Raw genomic sequence first — 24,123 nt, forward strand, 5'->3', positions numbered from 1 at the left:
TAATGCAGCTGTGCATCATGTGAATACTGCATCTGTAATTACCACAGAACAGATGGCAAAGGTTTAGTTTAAAGTGTATACATTACCACAGCATATGCTGCCAAGTGAATTCTCGGCCTAACAAGGGACTTTTTTCTCCAGCAGTCTGATCCAACAGCTCATATACAAAGCCCCCTATGAGATTTTTGGTCCACAGGGAATGAAAGATTGGATTTACAGTTTCAGCAATTTTTTTTCCAAATGAAGTATGTTAGAAGCTAATAGGCCAGACTTTCTTTACAATATCAGGGAACTACCTAGGTTTAAGTTTAAGTGAAATAAAAATCAAAAGTCTAAGTGGCTAAATGATACACTTAAAACTTCAGGGCTTCTCTGTTTCTTGCGTAAAGCATGGACTGAATTTTTTCATAAGGTTACTGTAGAACTGGCCACTGTTTGCAGAACATACTCGAAAAACCAGAATCCTGTAAAAATAAATACATCACCTAAAAGGTACAAAGAAAATATAGCTAGACAAAAATAAAAATTACCAGCAGTTTATTTTCTTTGATAACACACAGTAGTTTGGTCCATTGCCCAAATCGTTTCTTTCTAAGGAGGAAGGCACAGATTTTGGCATCCTTCACCAGATCCATAGAGGCCTCCTCGGAAGGCCACTGATGTCTCATTTTCTTCCCCTTTCCATCCTCCTCCTCTTCATCGTAGGATTCATAAGAGCTGCTCATAGCATCTGAGTCATAATCTTTAAGAAAAGCATAAAAGGGTCAAGTTAAAACATTTATCAATGAAGTGTAGTGAAATAACTGAAAATCTCAACAGGGTTCACTTGAAGTTAAGGCTTTTGAAAGTCAGCCATGAACAAATTGCTGTTTAGTAATATCAATACGTTACGTTAATTGAATAAGAGATGCTGTTCCATTTTGAAATTGTATAGAAGGCCCATACTGATACCTTAGGAATTTTAATTGAAAGAATGAGCTGGTAATAAATAGTTAGAATTTTAAGTAGTTTTTTATTATCTTCAAAATAATACATAGCAGATACCTTGATCTTTTGTAATTCTTTTACAGAGAAACATGTTTGTCTTGTCCTATTGCATAATGCAAAATGTAGGCACAGAAATTTAAATATTAGTACAGCATATTAAGAAACAAGCACTGAATATGACAAAAATCACAACACTAAATTGTGGGGCACAATCTATCTATCATAACATTTCATACAATTCTCAAATACAGCACCTGCACTGATATAATTCATATTGAATAGACAATGCTGTTCCTTGAATTACAGATTCTACTGGAGTTAAAAGCAATCTGCAAAAAACTTCTTTTTACGTTAGCCTAAACAGTTTGAACCTGCTCTAAGTTTGGTGATGTAAGAGCAAGATTCCTTTTTAATTAAACAATCAATTGTTCAGGTCTTCAATTTTCAACACTGCAATCACCTCTAGCAGTCCCCTCAACTACAAAACTAATTTGCCATTATCAGAGAACTCTCTCTTCTTCCACCCATACTTATTTATTTGTTTATGTGGGCATATAAGTAAAGATAATAACAGATAATAACACCTAAAGGCATGCCTATTATCCACCAGCACATGCTCTCCTGGAGGAGACTTGACTGGAATATTTTCAATAGCTGAAATTTCTAGATACTCTGATTGTATTTATGTTTTCATAAACATGTACAAAATAGTTTATTGTCATTCCAAAGTGAAAAGAAAATAAAATTTCAAGCTTTTCAAACTTTTGAAAAAATTTAATGTAATTGCCATTTTCTGATCAACTCTGCTATGGAGTGTTTGATTGGGGGAAGCTCCATACAGGCAAGTGGTAAAAGCCTCTGATGATTAATTAAATTAATTGGAGGAAGTGCTGATTGAGACTTCAAAGTGGAGACTGAAATTCTGCATGTTAAATATCCTGCAGGTACTTCCTATGTGGCCCACAAGCAGTCCAAGTGCAGATTTCATGTTAGCAATAAGATCAGCAGAGGGACTCCGCCGGCACAGCAGTTGCAGGTTCATCCAAATCTCTGTTCACAGGGGGATGAAAGCCAACAGGAGCTTCTGAGACTGACGTGTTTGGACTCCCATCCTCACACAGTCTAATGGGATCTCTGGGGACCTGTCGCCATATCCTGCCCATTAACTACTCCCCACGTTTCTCCTCTCCTTGGGCTGTGGGACTCTTGGCCAGAAGAAGAGTTTGCAGTGTGACTCACACCAGGAAGGATGACCGCCCTGGAGTACTCATACCATCTGGGCTGAAACCTTTGCTGCTCTTCGCCACATCCCGCTTCTACTCTTTATTTCTCCAAACTGCAGTATCATGACCAAAACAAGGCTTTCAGGCTGTGAGACACAAACTAGCTTCTGTTCACATGGTAAAGTGACTATTCGAACATAAATACCATAGGCAGTCTACTACCCATACATAACAGCTTTAGCAGACATGGAGCAAGTTAAGTAGAGAAATCAAGCGCGTACGTGTAATTTCAAAGGGTTTTGAGGCAGTGTTACTTCCAACTGATATTCATTGTGAACTGAATTTGGGAAGCAGCAAACTTCCTATTAAAAAATGCTAAATTGTGGAAGCAAACTACGTAAAGGTAAGTTGTGGAAAGGCTACTTGTGACTAAATCCTGTTGTCTTATTGTCTCATGACAGCGGGTAATGAAACAGGTTTGACAGTAAACTATAGGTAGGATCTGAAAACTTCTTGTGCATACGTTCAAGTCAACACACTCTTTGGGTCTTGTGGTGGGGAAGGGGGAGAAAGGAGAGAAATACAAAATGTGGAGAAAAAGTGAAAAACATTTTTCCAAAATAAAGGAGTTCAGGACATAAGAAAACACAGCAAAATCACAGCAAGTGAGATGACAAGTTACACTAACAGAACTTTAAATGTCTGGACATAAATACTTAAAATTAATTGATAATTCTGTCATTTAAGTCTGATATCAGAAATATTTTTATGGACTTGGACGATTAAGTACAATAAGAAACCAGTTTCTTATTTTGCCTTTTTTTTCCCTAGGTGATCCTTTAGCAGTGCTATTAGTATTTGTTCTATTAATACTTTTCTGCCTGAGCATGGCTCTTGTTTAATGACAAAACACAAATCAGCAGTTCACCAGATTACAGGGTGTAGCAGTACCACCCTGCAGCATGTCAAGGGAGGAAATGAAGAGAGGAGTGATTTTGCTGCTATGCTAAGACTGTATGTTCCTTCATTTGCTTTACAGTACATGAAAATCTCTTATTTTGAATTTCTTAGGTAAATTAAGACAACCTCAGTTTGTGCAGTGTACAAGTCAATAATTAATATTCTGAGGTGACTCCTATACACATGTTTTAAGAACTGAGATACCATTTTATTCATTTGTTCTGGTTCAAATAATAATAATGGCTATAAAATGGGGGAAGATATGCCTTTAATCTTGGGGCCATAGAAAATAATGATTAGTGATAAATCAGCCATACACAAGTAATAAATTACCCCACCAAATAAAAAAGCAGCAAAAAGAAAAATCTTTGCAATTGTTTGGTACATAATGTCCTGCTGACTGACCCTGTGTAAATGCTCACAGCAGTCACTTCATCGGTTCAGCAGCCTGCTCTCAGCATAGCTCTGCTTTAAGTGCATAGGTCTTTGGATAAGTATTTGGACACAAGAAAGAGCATTTGTGTGTTGCAGAAGGATGTTCTGGTGGTCAGTTAGGAGGCAGCCCTCTGCCTTTTACACTAAACAAGCAGTCACAAAAATCACGTGCATCAAACATGGCTTGTGGGAGCCAGTACGATCGATTTATCCCTATTCACAATGTGTCATCAGAATGCTGCAAATTGCATATTTTCAATAATTCCTTTTTTATTTTTATTTGTTTACTTTAGCAAGTAATTCAGTGCAATAGAGGCATACCAGTAGATCTGCAGATCAGCCCCAGTTTCTGAGACCTCTACATTTACAGTATTGCCAGTTTAGATGGGTTTACTCTGGATGCTACTTAACTCTGGACTCCTGCTCCAATGCCCCCACCACATTTGTGGTTCAAAGCTGTCCAAAAGACCAGTGGCTGATTTGGAGCCTCCATCTCCAATAGCAACTGAAACATGTTTATGTGCACCTAACTTATGCTCCAGGTTAGTTTCCTCTAAAAAGAGCCTGGTTTGCACACACCAAAACAGTTCTGCAAAGCAAACCAACGTGTGGCCAGTGAGGATAACCAGAACTGGTCCCAAATGGTAAAACCCATGCTTATGACACATCACCACAGCACCAATAGACATGTAGCTGTCAAATACTAAAAAAGTTGAAGGACACTGGAATTACTAGTTGCTCAGAATCTGATCTGGATATGTATTACTCACTGGAAGTGATGTACTCAGGAGCCTTCCCAGGACTAAGTGGCACTGCCTCTTCGTAATAGCCCTCAGGAAGGGAAGATGTTGGCAATGGTGGAGGCCCATTATCTGGTGGCTAAATGAAGAAAAAAAGAAAAAGTTATTACAGACAGAAAAGGTGTTAAATTAAACATGGTCAGAACATTTGCTCATGATCAGTGCTAATGTTACCAGCCTTACAAACCCAATGGTCGCTTTGTGACTATTTCTTATGTTAAAAGAAAAAAATTAGATGTTATCCTTTGAATAAGGTATGTTCTGCAGGGTAGTACCTTTTAGAAGGAAAACAAGCCTGAATCTCAAGTTCCTCATAGGCAGTTGTAATTAAACAGTAATACGTAGTGGCTGAGATTTGAAGTAATGAAGTGACTTAATTATGGTTCATCACATAATGATAAAGAGGAGGTCCACAAAAATGATCAGAGGGCTGGAGGACCTCTTCTATGAAGAAAGGCTGAGAGAGTTGGGGCTGTTCAGCCTAGAGAAGAGAAGGCTCTGGGGAGACCTTATAGTGGTCCTCCAGTACTTAAAGGAGACCTATAAGAAAGATGAGGACAAACTTTTTCCCAAGGCCTGTTGTGATAGGACAAAGGGTAATGGCTTTAAAGTAGGAGGAGGTAGATTTAGATTAGACAGAGGGAAGAAATTTTTTACAATGAGGTGAAACACTGGAACAAGTTGCCCAGAGAGTTGGTAGATGCCCCGTCCCTGGAAACATTCAAGGCCAGGTTGGACGGGGCTCTGAGCAACCTGATCTGGTTGGAGATGTCCATACTCCTTGCAGGGGGGTTGGACTAGATGACCTTTACAGGTCCCTTCAACCCCAAATCATTCTATGATTCTATGATTATTGTCAAGACCTTTACTTCCACTAATGACACAGAAGCAGAACCTTCTTGCATGTCCACCAACTGAGTTCTTTGGGGATATGAACACCGTAGGATCCTATTTGTCATTGTTAAGAATGGCAAAATCAAGGTAACAGCTACATTAAAAGATGTTCTTTCTATATCAGCATTAAGTGGTAAAAATGTTGAAAAGATATAGTTTACTCTTTAAGAACTAGAAATCTAAAAGTTCAATGTAGGAAAGAGATTTCTGTGCACAGATCATTTTACAGTATTAAGGCTTATCTACTAGTATTTTACATCTAAAATAATTCATATTACAGCAGCAAACAACAGTTTGATTGGACAGTTTAGAAAAGTTAAACAGCCTGGGCTGGCAGAGATCAAGGACAGATAATTTAGACCATATTTTCTTGATGCATTTTGTTTTTCAATGGCAAATTGATTCTTAATACAGTCATTATTTTTTAAAATGCTATTTCTACATAGTGAGGATGGAGCTACAACCGGTGAAAAGTCTAGGACATCAAGAAACAATTATATGATAAAATAAATATTTCAAATACCAGGTCAAATTCTAAAATGCTTCTTTACTAAATATAAACCTGTTTTAAATTTAAAACTGACCGACTGCTGGTATGTTGATACAGTAACAAAGTAAATTTAGCGCTCTGTGACTTCTTCCATATGACTTTACTGTTCTATTTCCTTAACAAGTATCAAAACAACTGCATTTTATAGAACTCATTCATATTTGCGACAGGTTTATAGTTTTACATTTTCATATTGGAGAAAACACTGAAGTCTTTTTCCAACTCCTGTGGTTTATTGTATGATTACAAAAATAGAACTTGTAAGCAGAGCCTCATTTCTGCAGTTAATATTTTTTCAAGACATCTTTCTCTTTTTTTCATGTAATGGAAGAGATGTAACAGTGTTTGTCTGCATTGGACTGATCCAGTCTAAACTCGAGGAACAAACAGAGATACTGAAGTAAGACACTAGTCAGGGTGGGCTTTGCTCATGGTCAGATATAGACATTTCTGGAGTTCAACTCAATGGGCTGAACAAGTCTAGTAGAGACATAGAGCCTTCTTCCACATAACAGAGGGGAAGCCATAGTGACTAGACTCCTCTTCTGCTATAGCCCTAAAGTTACCCGGGAGCAAGCTGAGCTTTAATAACATGTCGCATTAGGTGTAATGAAATTACTTCTATGGGCACTTTCATGGCTGGATTCATCTCTGCAGACTGCAGAGCTAGACATCTCCAAAGCTCGTTACCAATTACACACCTAGGCCAGACATCTAATTCTTAACAACATCAGCAAGATGAGTCCCATCCTCAGCGTGCTCTGTAGTCAAATTAATATCAAGTAGGTGATTCCACCTCGCAGGTGCCTGTGTACTCCCAATGTAGAGGAAGGCATGGAGCTAGCGAATAAACTTGCCCTTCAGCTCATCCAGCACTGACTTCCGTTTGTGTACCAAGTAAAATCAGAAACTTCCTTACGAACAGTGAACCCATTTGTGACTGAACACACAAATTCTTCATCACATTGAGATTTACACTAATATTACTTCTATATCAAATGATCTAGCCAACTTCATATGTCACAGTGTCGTAGTTCAGCCCCGATCGGACCAGACTACGCAGTCTCTCTCTCACTCCCCCGACACTCCGAGAGAATAGGGAGAGAAAATATAAGGAAAAACGGCTCAAGGTTTGAGATAAGGACAGGGAGAAATCCTTAAAGTTACCGTCACGGGCAAAACAGACTCAACTTGGGGAAAACTATTCATTTATTACTACAAACAGCAGGATAATGAGACAGAGAACAAGATAACCTCCCCCCACCCCTCCCTCTTCCCAAGCTTAACATTATCTCTACCACTTCCCCTCCCGAGTGGCACAGGGAGGGGAAGAGGGAATGGGGGTTGCAGTCAGTTCATCATACGTTGTTTCACACCGCTGCTTCATGGTCGGGGGAAGAACTCCTCACATTCCTCCCCTGCTCCTTCGTGGGGTCCCTCCCACGGGCCACAGTCCTTTGTGGAACTGCTCCAGCGTGGGTCATCTCTTCCACGGGTGCAGTCTTTCCAGAACAGCTGTCCCAGCGGGCCCTCCACGGGCCACAGCTGCCTTCAGGCATCCACCTCCCCCGGTACGGGGTCCTTCACGGGCTCCAAGTGGATCTCTGCTCCTCCGTGGACCTCCATGGGCTGCAGGGGGACAACCTGCTCCACCATGGTCGTCACCACAGGCTGCAGGGGAATCTTGGCCAGGAGCCGCATTACTCCTCCCCCTCCTTCTGAACTGACCTTGGCGTCTGCAGCCGTTCCTCACAACAGGCTGGTAGATGTCTCTCAGGATCTTTTTTTACATCTTATTCACTTCTCATCTCCTCTCCACTTCTTGCAGCCGGGCTGGACTGAGTCGGGCCCAGTCGGCCACCTGGCAAGAGGCCAGAGGGTGAGGCCTGCAAGGCCCATGAGGCCTGCGCCTCCCCCTCTGCGCCTCTGCCCCCGCTCAGCTTCTTCACATCTTCTCTTCTCTCTCTTTTTTTTCTGTTTTCCCATTCTTAAATACGTTATCACAGAGGCGTTATCACGGGACATTCTGCTACCAATCGGCTTGGCCTTGGCCAGCAGCAGGTCCGCCCTAGGCCCGGCCGAGTCCACTGAACAAAGGGGAGCGACTTCTAGCAGTTTCCTACAGAAGCTACCACCTTAGGCCCCCCCTTACTAACAAAACCACGACACACAGTCAGTTACAGAGATGGCAATTACTGTTATCTACAATGTGAACCAAATTAGTCTTCCTCACAGACCAGTTTTGCTAGAGAAATTATCTGACAAAGAAAGGAAAACAATGAGAACATTGTTTTGTCGAAGCTACACTTTTAGTATAGTTTTTCTGTGATTCTGCTGAAAAAAACAAAAATTGCAAATCTGCACATCATCACAAAATAAATGAGTCTTCAAGGTTAGCTGCTGCTGTGCAACAATTAGAAGAGACATTAAAAAATACTACATGTTCATTAATACTGGAAAATTGACAGCGCATTATGAATTTTGCCCTACACACCTGCACACAACAGCTCTACGTGACCTGAACTGTCAGACACAACAGGGGGAATTGCCTCCAAAGACTTTGCATTTTCTCCCTTCATGCAGGTGGGCAGAGCCTTGCCCAAGTAAGCCAGGGTCAAGGTTTGTTCCTGGGGCAGTGCAGATTCATATCATCCCTCTCATAAGACGGATACACTAATATCTTGGTCTAGCCTTAAACTGGTTTCCCCGTCAGGTGTATATACAACATATGAAATTCCTATCATTATTAAACCTAATTCACCCAGGAAATACCCGTCCCAAGAGTTATTCCAATTCTGACTTTAAACAGCACCAAGGTTTCAAAGCTATCTGTTATCCAGAAACAAGTAAGAGGTTTCAATAAAGATCTGGAGGAAAAAAAAAAGAATCCTTGTTTTTAAAAAAAGTTATTCAGAAAGAAAGAAAAAAGGAAATGAAACACAAATGGTGCTTGTCTGAATTCAACCCTGCTGCAGCACCGGTTACTTCATACAGCTGGGGCGGCCTGGGCTGTGCAGCCAACGTCAACACAGATGGAATCCATTGCTGACTTAACCCGGCCCTCCTCTCTGAAACGCGTTTTGCAGTGCTTGCCATAACAAAGTTGAAAACAATTATTAAAAAGATTTTTTAAAAATTATTAAGAGAAACAGAACCATTCAACATTAAATACTTTCTGATTAAAGCAAGGCTGCTTTAATATTGAACGAAAATCCACTTGATTAAATACAAAATAAAAATATCTTGCTCAAATACACACCATAAACAGCTACATCTTTTGGGAGCTATGTAATAGGTAAGAGTTTGAGCATCAAGAAATGCAAAAAGTACATCTGAGCATTCTGATATTACTTACTAATATTTACAGTGCTTTATTTTTTTTTACTATTGCTAGTTGTATTGTTTAATTCTTTCCACTTGGCAAGTCTTAGTGGAAGAATTTTGATGAAGTTATGAATTATGAACTGAAATAGTTCTTGATTCAATAACTTTTCATTAGTTTACCTGAAAAATAAAAAGGCCATAAAATCCACAAAACTATTTACATATTCTATAAAAGGATTACATCTCACAAAACCCCAGAACATGTGTAGTTTGAGTGGTATCAGGAGAAAAGACTTGGCAACCTGCAAAGAAGGCATTAGCACAAATTTCTACTTTTTCTTTTTTTTTTTTCCACAGCAGGCCACAGAGGAAAACTAGAGAATGCTGCCTTTCAAGACAAGCAACTTTGCTTAATCACAAGAATAAGAATGGACTTAGGAAAAAAATTACCATTATTTTTATCTCATTGAAGGAAAAGGGACAAAGATGAGTGAGATATTGTTGCCCAGAATAATATACATAATACTGAAACAATACTGATAAAGGTGTTTGTCAGGTGCTGGGTTTGAGACCAAATAAGAGATGCTTTATTTGAAAGCAAGAAGCGGACAGGGTGATAATTATACCACAGATTTGAGATCTCTGAAGACACTAAAGACTGAATTGTTTGCAGGATGCTCAACTCCAGTTTACAGGAGGGATTGTTGAGAGAAACAAACATCTCGAAAATGAAACAAATATCTCCAAATGATAAGCAGTATTTTTCTGCATAGTAAAACTTATTACTCTACTATGGATTCTATGAAACAGACTTACTGGAAATACTAATTTTATGGCGTACTGTGCTCTTCTCCTCCATCTCCCTCATGTTCCACAGACCACAAATAAACTCTTTCTTTAACCTAGGAGATAAAATACTTTATTTCCCCCTTCTGTCCAAGGGTACCTACCAAGACAGACAGTAAAATTTTTTTTAGGGATAGTCTGGCTGATACCTGCTGACGATATGGAAGTACATAGTGTGGAAAGCAGTACTTACACAGAGGAAAATAAATGTCATTGTATAGGGGGCCTGAGGGCATAAAATCACTTTACACCCCAATGGAGACTTACACTCTGCAGGAAATAGAAACACCTCCCTTTATGCGATGATTTAGGATGTGGAGATTTCCAGTGCAAAGCAGTGACTTTAGGAGAGGCAGAGACTGCCAGTACACCCGTGCGGCAGGCAAGGGCTGCCAGCAATTCAAGGGCCACGCTCGCACGCGTGTTATTAGATCAACCACCAGTTTGGATCCAGCCGGACTGCGGAGCCAGCTGCTACGTAACCCCTCAACACTGAAAAGCAGCAACATGAGACTGGAAAAGTGGTCACACACTGGTGATGCATAATAAAGCTATTCAGAAGCCAGCAGGCAAATGCGGGCTGTCAAGAAGAAACCTTGACACATGCACGTGCCATTTGCTTTGGAGCAAGCTTAGACCTGACCTCTGTACAACCCCACAGCATCCTCAGCCTGGGAGAGGGAACACATCTATGATCCCTTTCCCCGCATGTGAAAAAATGATGTCCAGAGAGAAAAAAAAAGAAAAAAAAAACCAAATACCAATACAACTGGCAAAATTACCGACTGTACATTTCAACCAGGCTTCTTCATACCACTGTAAAGGCTGGAAATTGGGTACCAGTACTTGTCACACACTTTGTATGAAAGCCTTTAGATAAACTAAAAATCGTTAAGTCACTAAAAAGAAATCACCATTTATAGCCAGCAGCTGAGGATCTGGATGGACCTTGGATTTATTCAGAACAAAAGCAATGACTATATGGGATGTTAAGATCATATTGAACTGTGCAGGAATGAAATATTAGCCTGAGCCTAGACAAGCAGAATCTGGGAAGAATTCTTCATTTGACCTAGCTTAGTATTCCAAAGTTATAAATTTCTCAGCTTGTCAGCTGGACCGTGCATAACCAGGAGCCAAATAATGTGGAAGTAGTCTAACAACTTCTCTTTTGAGCTGCTGCGCATATCTGACAAAAGACAGCAAGCTAGCCAGCCAGCCACTAAACTCAGTTTTTTGTAACAGAGTAATTCCGTCAGTCCCACCATCAAGCGGATAACGTGACTGCTGGTACAGGCCCACTCAACTGCCGCTGAGCGCACCTGCGCATTAGAGCACGCGCCTCTGGGACACAACTGCTAACGGGAAAAAAACAAAAGGAATTGCCCCAGAAATCAACAGCTGGAGTCAGACATGATGGGAGGCCCAACAACCCCTGATCACCTAAGCAACAGGAAGGTGAAGATGGCAATGAAGAGGATCAAATGGAAACAGTAATAAACCAACACGTTATATTCACTGAGCAGAGAACCCAGTTGGTTACTGCATCTCTCTGCCTGCAGCAGAACCCAGGCATAAGCTTAAGTCTCAGTTTTCGCCATTGTGATTAATTAACATTTGAGATGTCAAATAAAACTGAAAAGACTGGTGCACAGAATGCACCGTTGAAAGGACAGTTCACTGGAAGGAGTTACGGCCAAACTCAATGGAAGACGGGAGTGGAAATAAACTCCAGACTCCATGGAAGTAACAGAAGATCTAAGGAAATAATTCAAAAGTGAAAAAGAATAAGCCATAAAAATAAAAAAATTCTGTATCATTCAGATACTTTAATAAAAGATTATTACACAGCCAGTTGGAAGAATCACTCAGACAAAACAATAGAATTTACTCATATCAAGCAAAGGGTCAGGGTGTACCAAAAAGAGAAAAGGGTTTTAACGCTGGGGAATACTTTCATGCATATTGCAGGAGAAAGAAGAATCTGAATTTTAAGCAGCATGGGGCCCTCAGTCAGAGGTGGTTATTGTAGCTGTGCTCAAAGAAGCATCTGTATTTCCCAGCAAAGACAAAATCACCTTTTTATTCCAGGAGTTAATAAGCTCATCCACATACATGACATGACTGTGCTGAGGAGACAAGGCAACCTGGTGAGAAAAGTGTGGGCAACGCCATTTCCACCGGAACAATATTCTCTAAGGGCTTCAACAATACATCAAATGAAAAGAAGGGAAGACTTTAGTACTTACTGGCCTAATTCCTTTTCCATATGTGTGTGCACAGCACATTAATCAGCATGTTTAGGAAAGCAAATAGACTGGTCCCTAACTCAGGTACCCTAACAGGTACAGCAGAGAAACAAAAAACCAAAAACCTGAATTGCAAGTGTGAGCATGTTATGAAATATGGTGGGACTATATCCTATCAAATCTGTGGCATTAGTAATTTAATAGCTTTCTTCTATCGCGCTCAAAGATCATCAGCATCTAGCAAAGACGGCAAAGAGCACATACAGCTTCACAACGAAGCCGTTCAATCCTACATTAAACCCAACCTGAGCTCAATCCAGTTTAAATGTGAATTCCAGCTACAGGTATTTGGGAACAGCTCATTCTGGCAGCTTAGACATGAAGAAAACTTTAAAATATGGTGCATTGTTATAAAGGTATATTGTACGTGGACTGAGAAGGAAATGACTCTAACTAAAACTTTTCTGTGAATGCTACTTGCAAATGTGAAATAAATCATCAACAGTAAGGCACCAATGCCAACCAGGGGAAATGGCAATGACAACTACAGTGTCCTGCAAGACACGATCAAGAAAAAAGAGACTGCAAAGATTTCTTTGTTCTTAATCCTTACGCAATCACATATGATGACCGACAGTATTCCATAACTGGATCAATCATGTCCAGCAGACTCTTTTGTTCTAGTCACTCGTGATCAAACTAGAACGTGAACCTACAGCAGGTGCACAGGATAAATACTGATAAATATTATTGAACTAGTTCCCACATCAGTATTTATCCTGTGCAACTGATAGAGCCTTTCTTACATGCAATGGAATGAAATGAAACCTGACAAGAATACGATTGTGATTTCAAAGGGTATCTAAGGCACAGGTACAAAGGCGAGGAAAGAAAGCTACTTAAACACAAGGACAAAGGCTGGCAATGAACATGGTGATGGTGGAACAGCCCTTCAAATTGAAATAGTGGGTCAAAGAAACCTAAGTGCTATCAAACAAATTTTGGTAAGTTTCTGAAAAGGTTAATATTTTATAATTGCCTACAGTAAGAGTGACTGTACTGAATAATCAAAAAGGCCCCTTTAGTTATTCCTTCATTATGGAAGAACTTGTTGAGATTTTTTTTTCAATCTGAAGCTATTAGCCAGCTCTGAATGAAATAACTGAATTTTTGTTGAATTTATTTTTGTGGCTATTAAATATTTTCCATAAGGCGAAAAACTCCAAGACCAGTATCTTGAGATTATTTTTTAAGAAGAACAGAGAATAACAACTGATTTTCAGTGTCAGGAGAAAAACCAAGATGAAACAAAGATTCATAAGTACCCATCCAGCACATGAGCCCCTTGCTTTTGTTGTGTCACTAGCGTGACTGTACATTTTAGAACAGTCTTTTAAGACTGTCACTTTTTTGGTTGTTGTTCAAAGAATGATTAATATAATTGCTGATGTATCACCTTAAAAATCCTTCTGATTTCAGGATGATTTTTTTCTTCTCCAAGGACACTGTCTCCTTTTCTCATAAATATCTGAGAGTATACCTGACAGGCAGCCAGAGAAAGGGAGGCTGTCAAATTGCTTCTCCACAACAGGAAACCCATTTATATGAAACACTCCTACGGAGTGACTGTGTACATTGCAGGAAAGGGTTGGAGGAAGATGACCTATGCTTTTGATTTATATCTACAGGGGTTCTGGCATCTTGCTGGACACTTGTTGTGGTTAAATAACTATTAAATTGTCAATATTCCAAGGAAAATAAAACTTATACTCAATTTTACTGTGAAAATAATGCAAAATAGCTAAGTGCGGTGCTTGTATTTGATTTTGTTGGACTGCACAGTGCACTGAAATCACCAACTATCAGTTGTAACATGACAACCAAATGCTTGGAGGCTAGAAGCATTCTGTCACTGTCATGCTGTGGATAATTTATGCCACTAATCCTTAGGCGCATCTGAGCAGCAGGACACACTGGATCTTACTCTATTGCCTCAGTGGAAAATGTATTTCAAGGCAACTTGGTGATAGCGCAATGATGGGATCCCAGGTGTTAAGCCACCAGCAGCACTGTGAGGTATACACACAGCATTGCCTCTGTTAATCCTCCAGACCCATCAACCAGCACTGCTTCTTGCCTGTGAAGCACAGGGGAACACCAGAAAAGTAGCTGCTGAGGTAGAGACAGAGAGAGCAGCCTAAAAGATAGAAACCCTCGCAGTAAGCAGGTTCAAGAGGGGGGAACCAATAGGACTCTGTTTCAATATGGTGATCTCCTCCTCTGCTGTTGACCCAGGCAAAGCTTCCGTAGCTGCTGGCACTGGATTCATGCTAGCAAGGACATATTAATGCACCCAGGCAAGTGGCCTTTCAGTTCTGCAGGAGGACTCTGAGCTGTCCTCAAGCTCACACCCTTTATCTGCAGCTTTTATTTTGCTGGCCATGTGACGGAGCTGTGTGCACAGGCTAAAGCAAGCGAGTATTTGTGCTTTCTATGCCTGACGGAAAAGTCTGACAGACCAGATGTAGGCAAGTGAATGTATACAGCAGAAGAGAATTACTAAGAAAATCGTGTGCTCAGTGATTCGCTTTATTCAAGTACATACAAGGTCCAACGTTGTCCCTCAATTTTAAGATGTGGTCCAAAGCCTACTAAGTCCAGGAAACTCTCTGGGCTTTAATGTGTTTTAATAACTTCAGAGTTCATTTAAACTATTAACAGCATGTCGCTAAATAAAATGAATTTTATACTCTTTATTCACAGGCTGATGAATAACAAAACTGATACAAGATTTGGCCTGAGCAAATATGCAGGTCTATTTAGAGATTCACAAAGGAAACCTTGCATAGCACCTGCCCACACATAATTCTGGCTCCTGGCACTACTTTAAGGAGTATTGAATTCTTTCCCACCCACACATCTTTACATAAGTAAAAGCTTAAACATCAACTCAGACTAAACATTTTTGAATGCATAATCCCTTGAGTGCCATAAAAAGAAACAGTGGTGTAAACGAAACTTTAATTTCCATCATGTTCAATAACTGATGTGCTAAAAACATAGATTTTAAACCACTGCATAGTTTATTTAAAGTTATTGATGCCCACTTCCAGTAAATTCCTGTGTTCCAGAAGCACATTGCGCTTCCACTGGAGGCTGAGACCACCACTAGATGTTATTCAGCAAGTGGAAAAAGTTTCTGTCCTGCATGGCTGACAAAAAGAGGTCCCATACAATATGACTTTCAACTTGCCATGTGAAGAAGGGAAACCTGGAGCAGAATTTCCTAGCCTCTGGTGGGCCCAGGGGATTTCTTTCGCCCGACCAGGAAAGCATGGTCCATGAAAAGGGGCCAGGAAACGTCCTCAGTATTCGTGTCACTGAGCAACATAATTATGTACATACTGGCATCATGAGCTTACACATTTTTAGGAGTACTTTGATTAAGGATAGGTTGAAAATCATCACACAGGGGCACTAATAGAAGGGAAAATTAGATCTTAGCCACTGTCACTGATGTCCAGCCTGGTGTATAAAGAAAGATAATATGACAGTCTCTGGCTATACCTAGTAATAATGAGGGGCTAACAAAGAGGCATCTAACAGAGAAAGGTTTCCAGAAAACAGCTAATGATCAATTCCATTAGCTCAACATGACTTCAGGAGAAGTTTTTAAACAGTCAGACTGGGATTTGAGCTTGTCCCGGTGTTCAAAGTTCAAGAAGTTGACGGTTTTGTCCTTCCCTTCTGACTCCACCTGGTCTTTTGCAGGATGACAGGAATCTGTCATCTTTTTCAGAAATTACAATCTGCCACTATCTTAAAATAGTACCACTTGTAACCTGTATTTGGATAATGCAAGAAAATGAGAGGCCCAAGACATTTCCTGGCTGATCCCAAAGTGTCACCAGCACCAGAAAGGGAGGCTCCAACCACCCCTGCCTGACAGCAGCAACAGAACTGCGGAAAAACTGACAAAAATCAGCCTCCTTCACTATGGAAAAACCAGCTCAGCTTGGTGAGTTCAGGGAGATGAAAGCGTCCGCAGCGTCGTGGGTAGGTCAGAGGGGAGGGCCACGTTCAAACGCCACTTCGCCAGGCTCAACACGGGACGACCGCGCTCTGGACCAACCAGCTCTAACTGTGTCAACTTCCACGGTAATTCCCACTGTATCTCAGAGAAATATTTTTGTTACTCCAAAATCCAAACTGAGCTACTGCAAAAAACACTGCTGACCTCCTGGACCTAATTCATACTTCACATCATTTCACTCGCTGCAGCTGTACCAACTTTAGGGGTATTTACACATTAGTATAGGAGAAAGGAAAAGTAGGTCAGTTTTCTTCAGAAAAACAACTTGAATCTTCAAAGCCAATTTATTGTATTCAACCTACACAAATATGAAAGAACAAGGATCTCAACTGGCTTCAGTTTATGAAGCTAGCACCTGAAGTCTACATTTCAAAGGCATGTGCATTTTGCATAATTTTCCTGCCTCTCATCAACCCCTTCCCTTGTTATTTATGCTATATGCATCTTGAATTAAAGAAAAATAATAATTTTCAGGCACTGTTAACCATGAAATAGAGTCTCCAAGTTTCACTGCACATTAGTAAGATCAATTTGCATCTACTCAAATCTTGCATAATTATTTTATAGCGTCCTTTTTAGTTGAATTTTGTTAGAGTATATATACAAACTCTGCATATGAATGTTTCTAGCATAAACATTCCCTTCTCTATAATGATTCCAGCATATCTCATTATATTAGGTAGAATTAAAATTAAAAAAAACCAATAATCTTGTTCACAATCCAAAAGTTGGCAGCACTTAGGAAGAAACTGTAATTAAGCTATTCTACATAATACATGTTTGTTGGGTTTTTTTTACTTTGTACTGTAGTACATAGCATTATTCACCATCAAATAAAGATTATTACAAAAGGCTGTCCAAGAGTTTGAGATGATAAATTAGTTTTTATGTTCACTGATGCTACTGGCTTATGTATCTCTTAGAATTGGGTGTAAATGCAATAACAGAGTAACACACTAAAATGAAGCAGAACATCAGTCATCCAGTTGTTTTGCTCCCATAACTGCATCTGTGTTTCCTGCTTCAGACAATGAACACAGGTCTCCACACATTGTCCTTATCACCATGCACAAAATTTTTCACAAATTAATAAAAAGATGGATAATTTATCAGTAGTAGGGCTAGGACTGTGTTCACCTTTCAACAGGCTAAACCATTATTTGCTTACGCTTCTCTAAAAAAAAAAAATGTTGAAAATGTTTTCTTCAAATCTACTGTGAAGTCAGTAACAGAGGAGAATTAAAACTTGTTTATAGTTTATTCTGTAAGAAGACAGCTGGTCCCAACTGGAGAAATTGAATTCCAGATTTCAAACAGTATCTTTGCTGTAAACATCTCAGAGAATATACACTTCTACTTGTTGTGCAGGGAATTTCCTACCCAGAGATTAAGCAGAGAAGGGCACTAGAGACACTATAAAAAAGGAAGTATTCTTCCTTCATTTGAAAATTCTATTTTCATTTTGCAGCTATCAGGAGGGAGTCTTCTCATAAGACTTGCTCCAGAGAAAGCTGATCCTTAAAATCATAAGAAAATGTCTGGGAGCTGTGGGTTTGGCCAGGACAACCTCCAACACAACGCAGGTCAACCTTTGAAATTAATTCCTCAGTCTTTTGCCACTTGAATTTTGAAAAACACCAAAGACTGCGATTCTACAACCTTTGCAGGTGACCTGTTCCCAGTTTTAAATCACCACAGGGAATTTTCTGCCTTCTGTTCTGCAAGTTGAACCCGATTCCCTCAACCACAGTGGAGTTGAGAGGAATAATCATTTCCCTGGACCTGCAGTCTCCTTCTTCTTGTAAATGTTTCTGTTAGTGCTTATCACAAATACATTCTCTCTTACATATATTTATATATTTAAATTAACACTCACCAGCCACTGCTGAGGTATTTCTGGCAGAGGCATCTGAGGAGGTGCTGGCAAACTGTTGGCAACTTCTTGCTTCTGCACATGTTCTTTTATTTCAAAACCTGTGGAAAAGCAACAGACATTACTTAACACTTTGGTGGGTGCAAACGGGACATTTTCCACATGTGGACTCCATGTTTGACTGTCACACATCAAAATCTGGCATGCAGTGCTGCTCACAACCTACCTCCCAAGTGCAGTTACAGAGGTAGGACTGGAAGAATGCTGAGAATTCAGGAATTTAATCAAGCAGAACAAACACATACTTACTCTATATGATAATGACATATATGCTATTTTGATCAACAAATACCAGACACAGAAAGAATTCACAGGAAATCATTCTGAACTGCCTATCTATCTGGAACTGAAGGACTTAAACAGCTAAAATTCAAACACGTTGCCAGGAATCTACCATACAGATAAAACCATTTTGGGAAGGGTGGAGGGGAAGATACCACACTTGGGAACATCACAATAGCACCATACAGTGAAAAACAGATGGTCAGCCTGTGGGCAGTATGTGGCTTTCACCAGTGAAGACAAGCAACAGCTCTTCCCAATGCACATTTTGGATAGGCAAGGCCATAATGCAGAAGAGAGTCCAAAACCACCTTTCATGCCAAAAGAGTGGTGAAGAAAGCAGAAGAAGAGATCCTGCCTCTCTCCCTCCCCTGCAGCAGTGGTGACAGCTATTCAAGCAAGGCCACAGAACCCATGTTCCCTGGGCTGCCTGCTGCTCCCACCACCTTTGATCATGGAGCCATGGTGAGAGGCTGCACAAGTCCTGGGAGATGCAGGATGCTCCGACACCCCAACCTGGAGCACACCGCTCCTCGGGGCACATTGCCCTAACCAGCTCACCATCAACAGAACTGCATACTGTCCATGTTTTCTCACCATTTCGTTCCCCCTCTCATTTAAAAAAAAAAAAAATCTCATCGTTTTCCAGGTGAATTTGAAAAGGGAAAAGGAGCTGAATGTAAAAGCTGTTTGAGGGTCTTTTGTATCACTATTGCATCTCCCTCCCAGGGAAAAAGAGGAGTGACCCACTCGTTCTGAGGTTTTGGCACAATAATTTAAATCCCAGTTGAGCTCACTTCATAGGAACATGATACAGTTTATTTTTCTAACTATCAAAAGGGAGATTAGGGTGCATCTCCTCAATGTTCTGGTAAAAATTCAGTCAATGGGCTGTACCATGCTTACCTCTAAACTGAATTTAGCTCCTAGTATTTAGTTTAGTTTTTAAAATATATATTTACATAGTCAAATGGATGTCTTTTGGTCAAGATTATATAATTCTCAAAAATGTAATCAATGATGAAATATTTCTTGTCATAATAACCCAGTCCCACTGGCTGTGAAGTCATGGATTGAAAAACAACACTGATAAAATAAACTGGCTCTAAGGGCCACAGATTCTTCTTTCCTCCTACAGATCAAGAGGGGGATTGATCTTGGGAAACATTCCAATTTTTTTTCAGTGTAGCTTTCACTTGTTCCTCTTTACATAGGATGAATCCATATTATGATTGCTACCCATATACCAGTCTCCCATGCCTTCCATAACAACCACAAGTCAAATCTGAAGGGCTTTTTACTGCAAAAAAAGTATTCCAAGTGAATTCTATTGATTCTGTTAAACTAGTTTTTCCCTAGTTTTAAACTGTGTGTTTAAGTAAGAGCCTGCTTTAACATTTATTTTCTTCTACCAAATTACACAGCAAAGTCAGCATTACAGGTTTACGGCATCAGGTCCCTTGAATGAAAACAGGCAATGTTGACAGTTATATTAAATGACTAAATCCACCAACAGTTCTTACTCCAAAATAAACTGTTTGTGTCTTTGTTTTTTAGAAGAAAGTCTGAGTTTCAAAAGGAAATGCCAAGTATTTTGTTCAGAACTACAATCCACTGGGCATGCCAAGGCTCAGGAAGAAAAATAAAGTTCATAGTTTGGCCAGCTATTCAGAGTAACCACTGGTTTGGATATGGGGCAGGGTAAGGCCAGGCAGCTACGACCTGAGGAACACATCTGCCTGGCCCAGTTCCCTCTGATAGTTATTAAACGAAGAAAACTGTGTGCATTTGGGACATGTAACAAAACAAGGCAAAAGATTTCTAAAGAATTCCCCAAGTAAGAACTTACTCAGTTTAAAGTTTTTTACCAAAAGCCAAAACCCCATTATAGTAATTTCCACACCTTTACAAAGAAAAACATAATTGTTCGTTTCCAGATGTTATAAAGAACCCAGCCAGTTCCCACTTGCACAGATCCTTCATTAATGTTCCCTGTTGAACTCAAATGGTTTGCTCCAGCAATCGAAATAATCTGTTGGATTCACACAGTTGATTTTTGCAAATGCATATAAAGAGTTTGAACTCAGCAGCGTCCTCAGGCCTCTTAAACTGTGCCAGTGACCCAAGAGCTCTCGTGGAGTTATGTGGGTGGAGTAAAACAACATTTTGAAAAACAGACTCCGAATGACAGTTCAGCTTAGTTACAGAGTACTGTGGGTTTATGCATCTTTTATTGCTTTTGATTTTAATGAAGAGCTGAATAGTTTCAACGGGATGGGAGTACTGAATGTTACAACTGATAAAAAAAAGCAGCAGGGTCAGCTGCGGGAAAGTACACGACTCCCCGGGTTGTTTCACACACACTTGAAGCCAGCACAGGATGGCAGAGCTCCCAAGGAGGCAGCTCCTCTCCCTCCCTGCCTTGTTCCTGTCCCCACACCAACCTCTCCTTTGTGCCAGCATAAGCATCTGTGTGGCCTCAGGTTGAACCAGACCAGGAAGGTGACACTGGTTAGGACTAAACCAGCAAAAAAAAAAAGCAAATAATGCTTGTGCTAGCAGAAAGGAAGATGCAATACATGATGAGCAAGAATGAGTAGCCTGGGGAGAGAAACAGGATGCTTTTTTTAGAGGCCACACTGGCTTAAACTCTATTTAAACTGCAGCTCCATAAAGTAGAGTTTATAGACATATAAAGCATAGTGCTATGACCTCTCGCTTAACTGAACTATGGGATTTCCTTGAGTTAATTCTTCTTTAAACTAGAGCATACATTTTAGCAAAATATTCTATCTTGATAAAATGCCAGCAATGGCATGCAGACCTTACAAACTTCTTAATTTAGTTCATAGCTTCAATGCTCAAAAGATGTGCTTTATTTCCACTTTGAAACAAACATTCTGCCACTGCACACTGCTTTTTGCTGTGTAAGTCTAAGAGCTCGTTCTCAGTTGTTCCTTTCCTACATCAAGTTTAATTATGATACCTCATTTTGGGTAATTTGAAGGCGTATTTCTGGAACCTTTAATCACTTTTATGACTTTTCTTTGAAATGGCTAAGTTTTATCTCCTTGAATGTACACACTAGAAGTGGGTATAATGTTCCAGTAACAACTGCGCTGAACCAAGCTCCACCACTTAATATACGAATCTCATACGGATCTTGCTATAGATCCTGTAATAGGCTTTAAAACCTAAATGGTAGGTGCAGAAAGGTAGATAGCTATGGCCCTTCAATCTGTTTATCCTTGGCCACATCTATAAACATAAATTAAACATGCCGGGGAAGGTGCTCTGGTATGGAGAAATACATATCTGTATGCTTAAAATCTCTCACCTATGAAAATCAGGGTGGAGGGTAATGATTTTGAACTGTCTGTTGGGACAGATCTTTTCCCGTACTAACTCCCAAATCATGCCTGGGAACTGATGGAGGAGATGAGCAAGCTGAGCCCAAATCCATGCCAAGGATCACTCCGTGATTTAACGGCATAAATAATTGAGTTCCAGGGTCCAGAAGCACAACCAGCACTGTATAATTTGCTACTAGAGCTGTAGCTTTTGGGTCCTGGAACACCATCCACAAACCAGAAGGAAAGGATATGACAGCCCTTCCCTGTGTTTGCAAAGTTGGCAGCAGAATGTTGTCTGACTTCTTGAGGAAGTCAAATGTTTTTCTTAATAAATCTAGTTGAAAAGATTGTAACAAGAACATGCAGTGTCAGATCAGCGTTGCTGAGGTTATTTTGAACTCCTGTAAAATACAGCTGTTCCTAAACATACCAAATTGCAGATTCTCACCTACGGATTTTGGTTTTGGGGAGCCTGGTGTATTTTGATTGGCTTTTGGAGCATGAAGCCTCCTTCCACAACATGTGAAATTGGTACCTGCCTCCTTCTTTCAGTAGTAAAGTAAAAATAGTGACGGGTCTTTAAGAACATCAAAATGGAAAGAAGAACAATCATTATTTTCAAGTTGATCTCCTTGGACTTGAATCCTGTGGCAAAAATGGTTTCTTTACGGAAGGGAGGAAACACTGCATCAAACGACCATATTTTTTTTAGCACTGGTGAAGAAACATATCAAAAGAAATGCAACTGCTCACAATGTGGTATTTTTCTTCAACACACTCTGGTATTTATCAAAAATCTAAACACTGAGGGTTTACACTGACAGTATTTCTGCCAAACATAGGAGAGACAGAGGTCTTATAGTCCAGATGTCACTTTGTACAGAAGGGTGCTGTATTAGAGTACTGTTAGAAAATATAGGGAAGAATATTCTTTGTATGAGCTCTGTGGAAAGGTTGCTGTACACAGTGAAACATTTATATTGCATTCAGTTCCATAATCTTGATGGAGACAAAAGGGGTTGTGCAATCAAAATGGTTTTAGATAGGAAGAATAAAGGAAAGTGATTGTTACTCTAATTGCAAAATGCAAATTAAACATGCTGACAGCCTTCTCCTAGCTCTGGCTTGGCATTCCTGTATCAGCCATGCACCAACTCAGTATCAAGCTTTTTGATGGATTTGGGTCATTTGACAGAGAAGCAGCATGCAGCACACATCTATAAAATGGTGCTGTGACAAGCACTCTCTGATGCAGTATCACTTTTCCATCAAAACTCATAAATAGCATTGCTGCCACAAATAAAATGAAGTAACCACTATATCAGGAGAAGTGAAAACATTCCAACTAGCACGTAATTTTGTGTCAGGATTCACCTATGTGCACCCAAGATACTTCCAGTATGCCTTTTGCTATATTTCATTGCTGAACATGAAGGAAAGCATTCAGGAAAATTACACTTTGGCTTCACCCTGTCTTTCTGTCTTGCATCAATTTAGGGTTTGTCTTTAGCCCTTAAAGCTATTTTACTGAGCACAGACTTATTCTATGCATTCTGCAAGCAAGAAAACCCATGCCTGACACCGACCTTTTGATGACTGTATCCTCAGGAGAATGTTAGTTATGACTGCCTTCTTCTCCCTGACAGTGGAAGTTAGATATTCATGGTCCAGAAGTTCAAGAAACAGGCGCAGCTCAACTATTAACTCTTCCATGGCTGAAAAATAAGAAAAGATAATTACTTTTTCTAAAACGTCCCATTAGAAAAAAAAGACAGAGTTAATTCTCATTTATTCATACTCCTAGTTATGTTCTAGCATTTCTTAAAAATCCATGGTCCTTCATGCCGGAAACAGACTGCATTCATTAGTAAAACCAATAGAGTAGTACATTAGTGAGGACTACTGGCACTTGTAGCAGTTACCTTGAAACTGATGCAGGAAAGACAGTTCTTTTCACATCCCACATCATCAAGCCAGCACTAGACAAAAGTACGTGCAGGAGGGGTGGCCATCTGCTTTTCTAGCAGTGCCACTCTGCTGCTTCTCCCTTTAACAAACAATTTCTAACTGCAGAACAAAACCGGAGTTTGCTAAAGCTTCTAGACAAATTGATAAATTCATAAATCTTCAGGGAAGGTCTCGCCCTCATCTTACTTCTCCTGTTCACTGTGGGGAAAAAAGAGCAGGTATTCCT

General features: G+C 40.0%; 1 protein-coding gene across 3 annotated transcripts in view; it reads right to left on the reverse strand.

Moving 5' to 3' along the window:
* The window catches only part of AFAP1 (actin filament associated protein 1), a 69,283-nt gene that overhangs the window by 41,526 nt on the left and 3,634 nt on the right, over positions 1-24,123 (reverse strand). For all 3 annotated transcript variants that reach the window (XM_086747161.1, XM_086747160.1, XM_086747159.1), the window contains exons 2-5: positions 23,516-23,644; positions 18,238-18,335; positions 4,376-4,484; positions 531-742 (exon numbers count right to left, since the gene is read on the reverse strand). In XM_086747161.1, coding sequence (XP_086603287.1) covers positions 531-742; positions 4,376-4,484; positions 18,238-18,335; positions 23,516-23,642 — 546 coding nt within the window. In that variant the 5' untranslated portion in view covers positions 23,643-23,644. The remainder of the gene's footprint in view (positions 1-530; positions 743-4,375; positions 4,485-18,237; positions 18,336-23,515; positions 23,645-24,123) is intronic.

This window comes from Chlamydotis macqueenii, chromosome 4 (assembly GCF_036417535.1).
Source record: "Chlamydotis macqueenii isolate bChlMac1 chromosome 4, bChlMac1.mat, whole genome shotgun sequence".
Lineage (NCBI taxonomy): Eukaryota > Metazoa > Chordata > Aves > Otidiformes > Otididae > Chlamydotis > Chlamydotis macqueenii.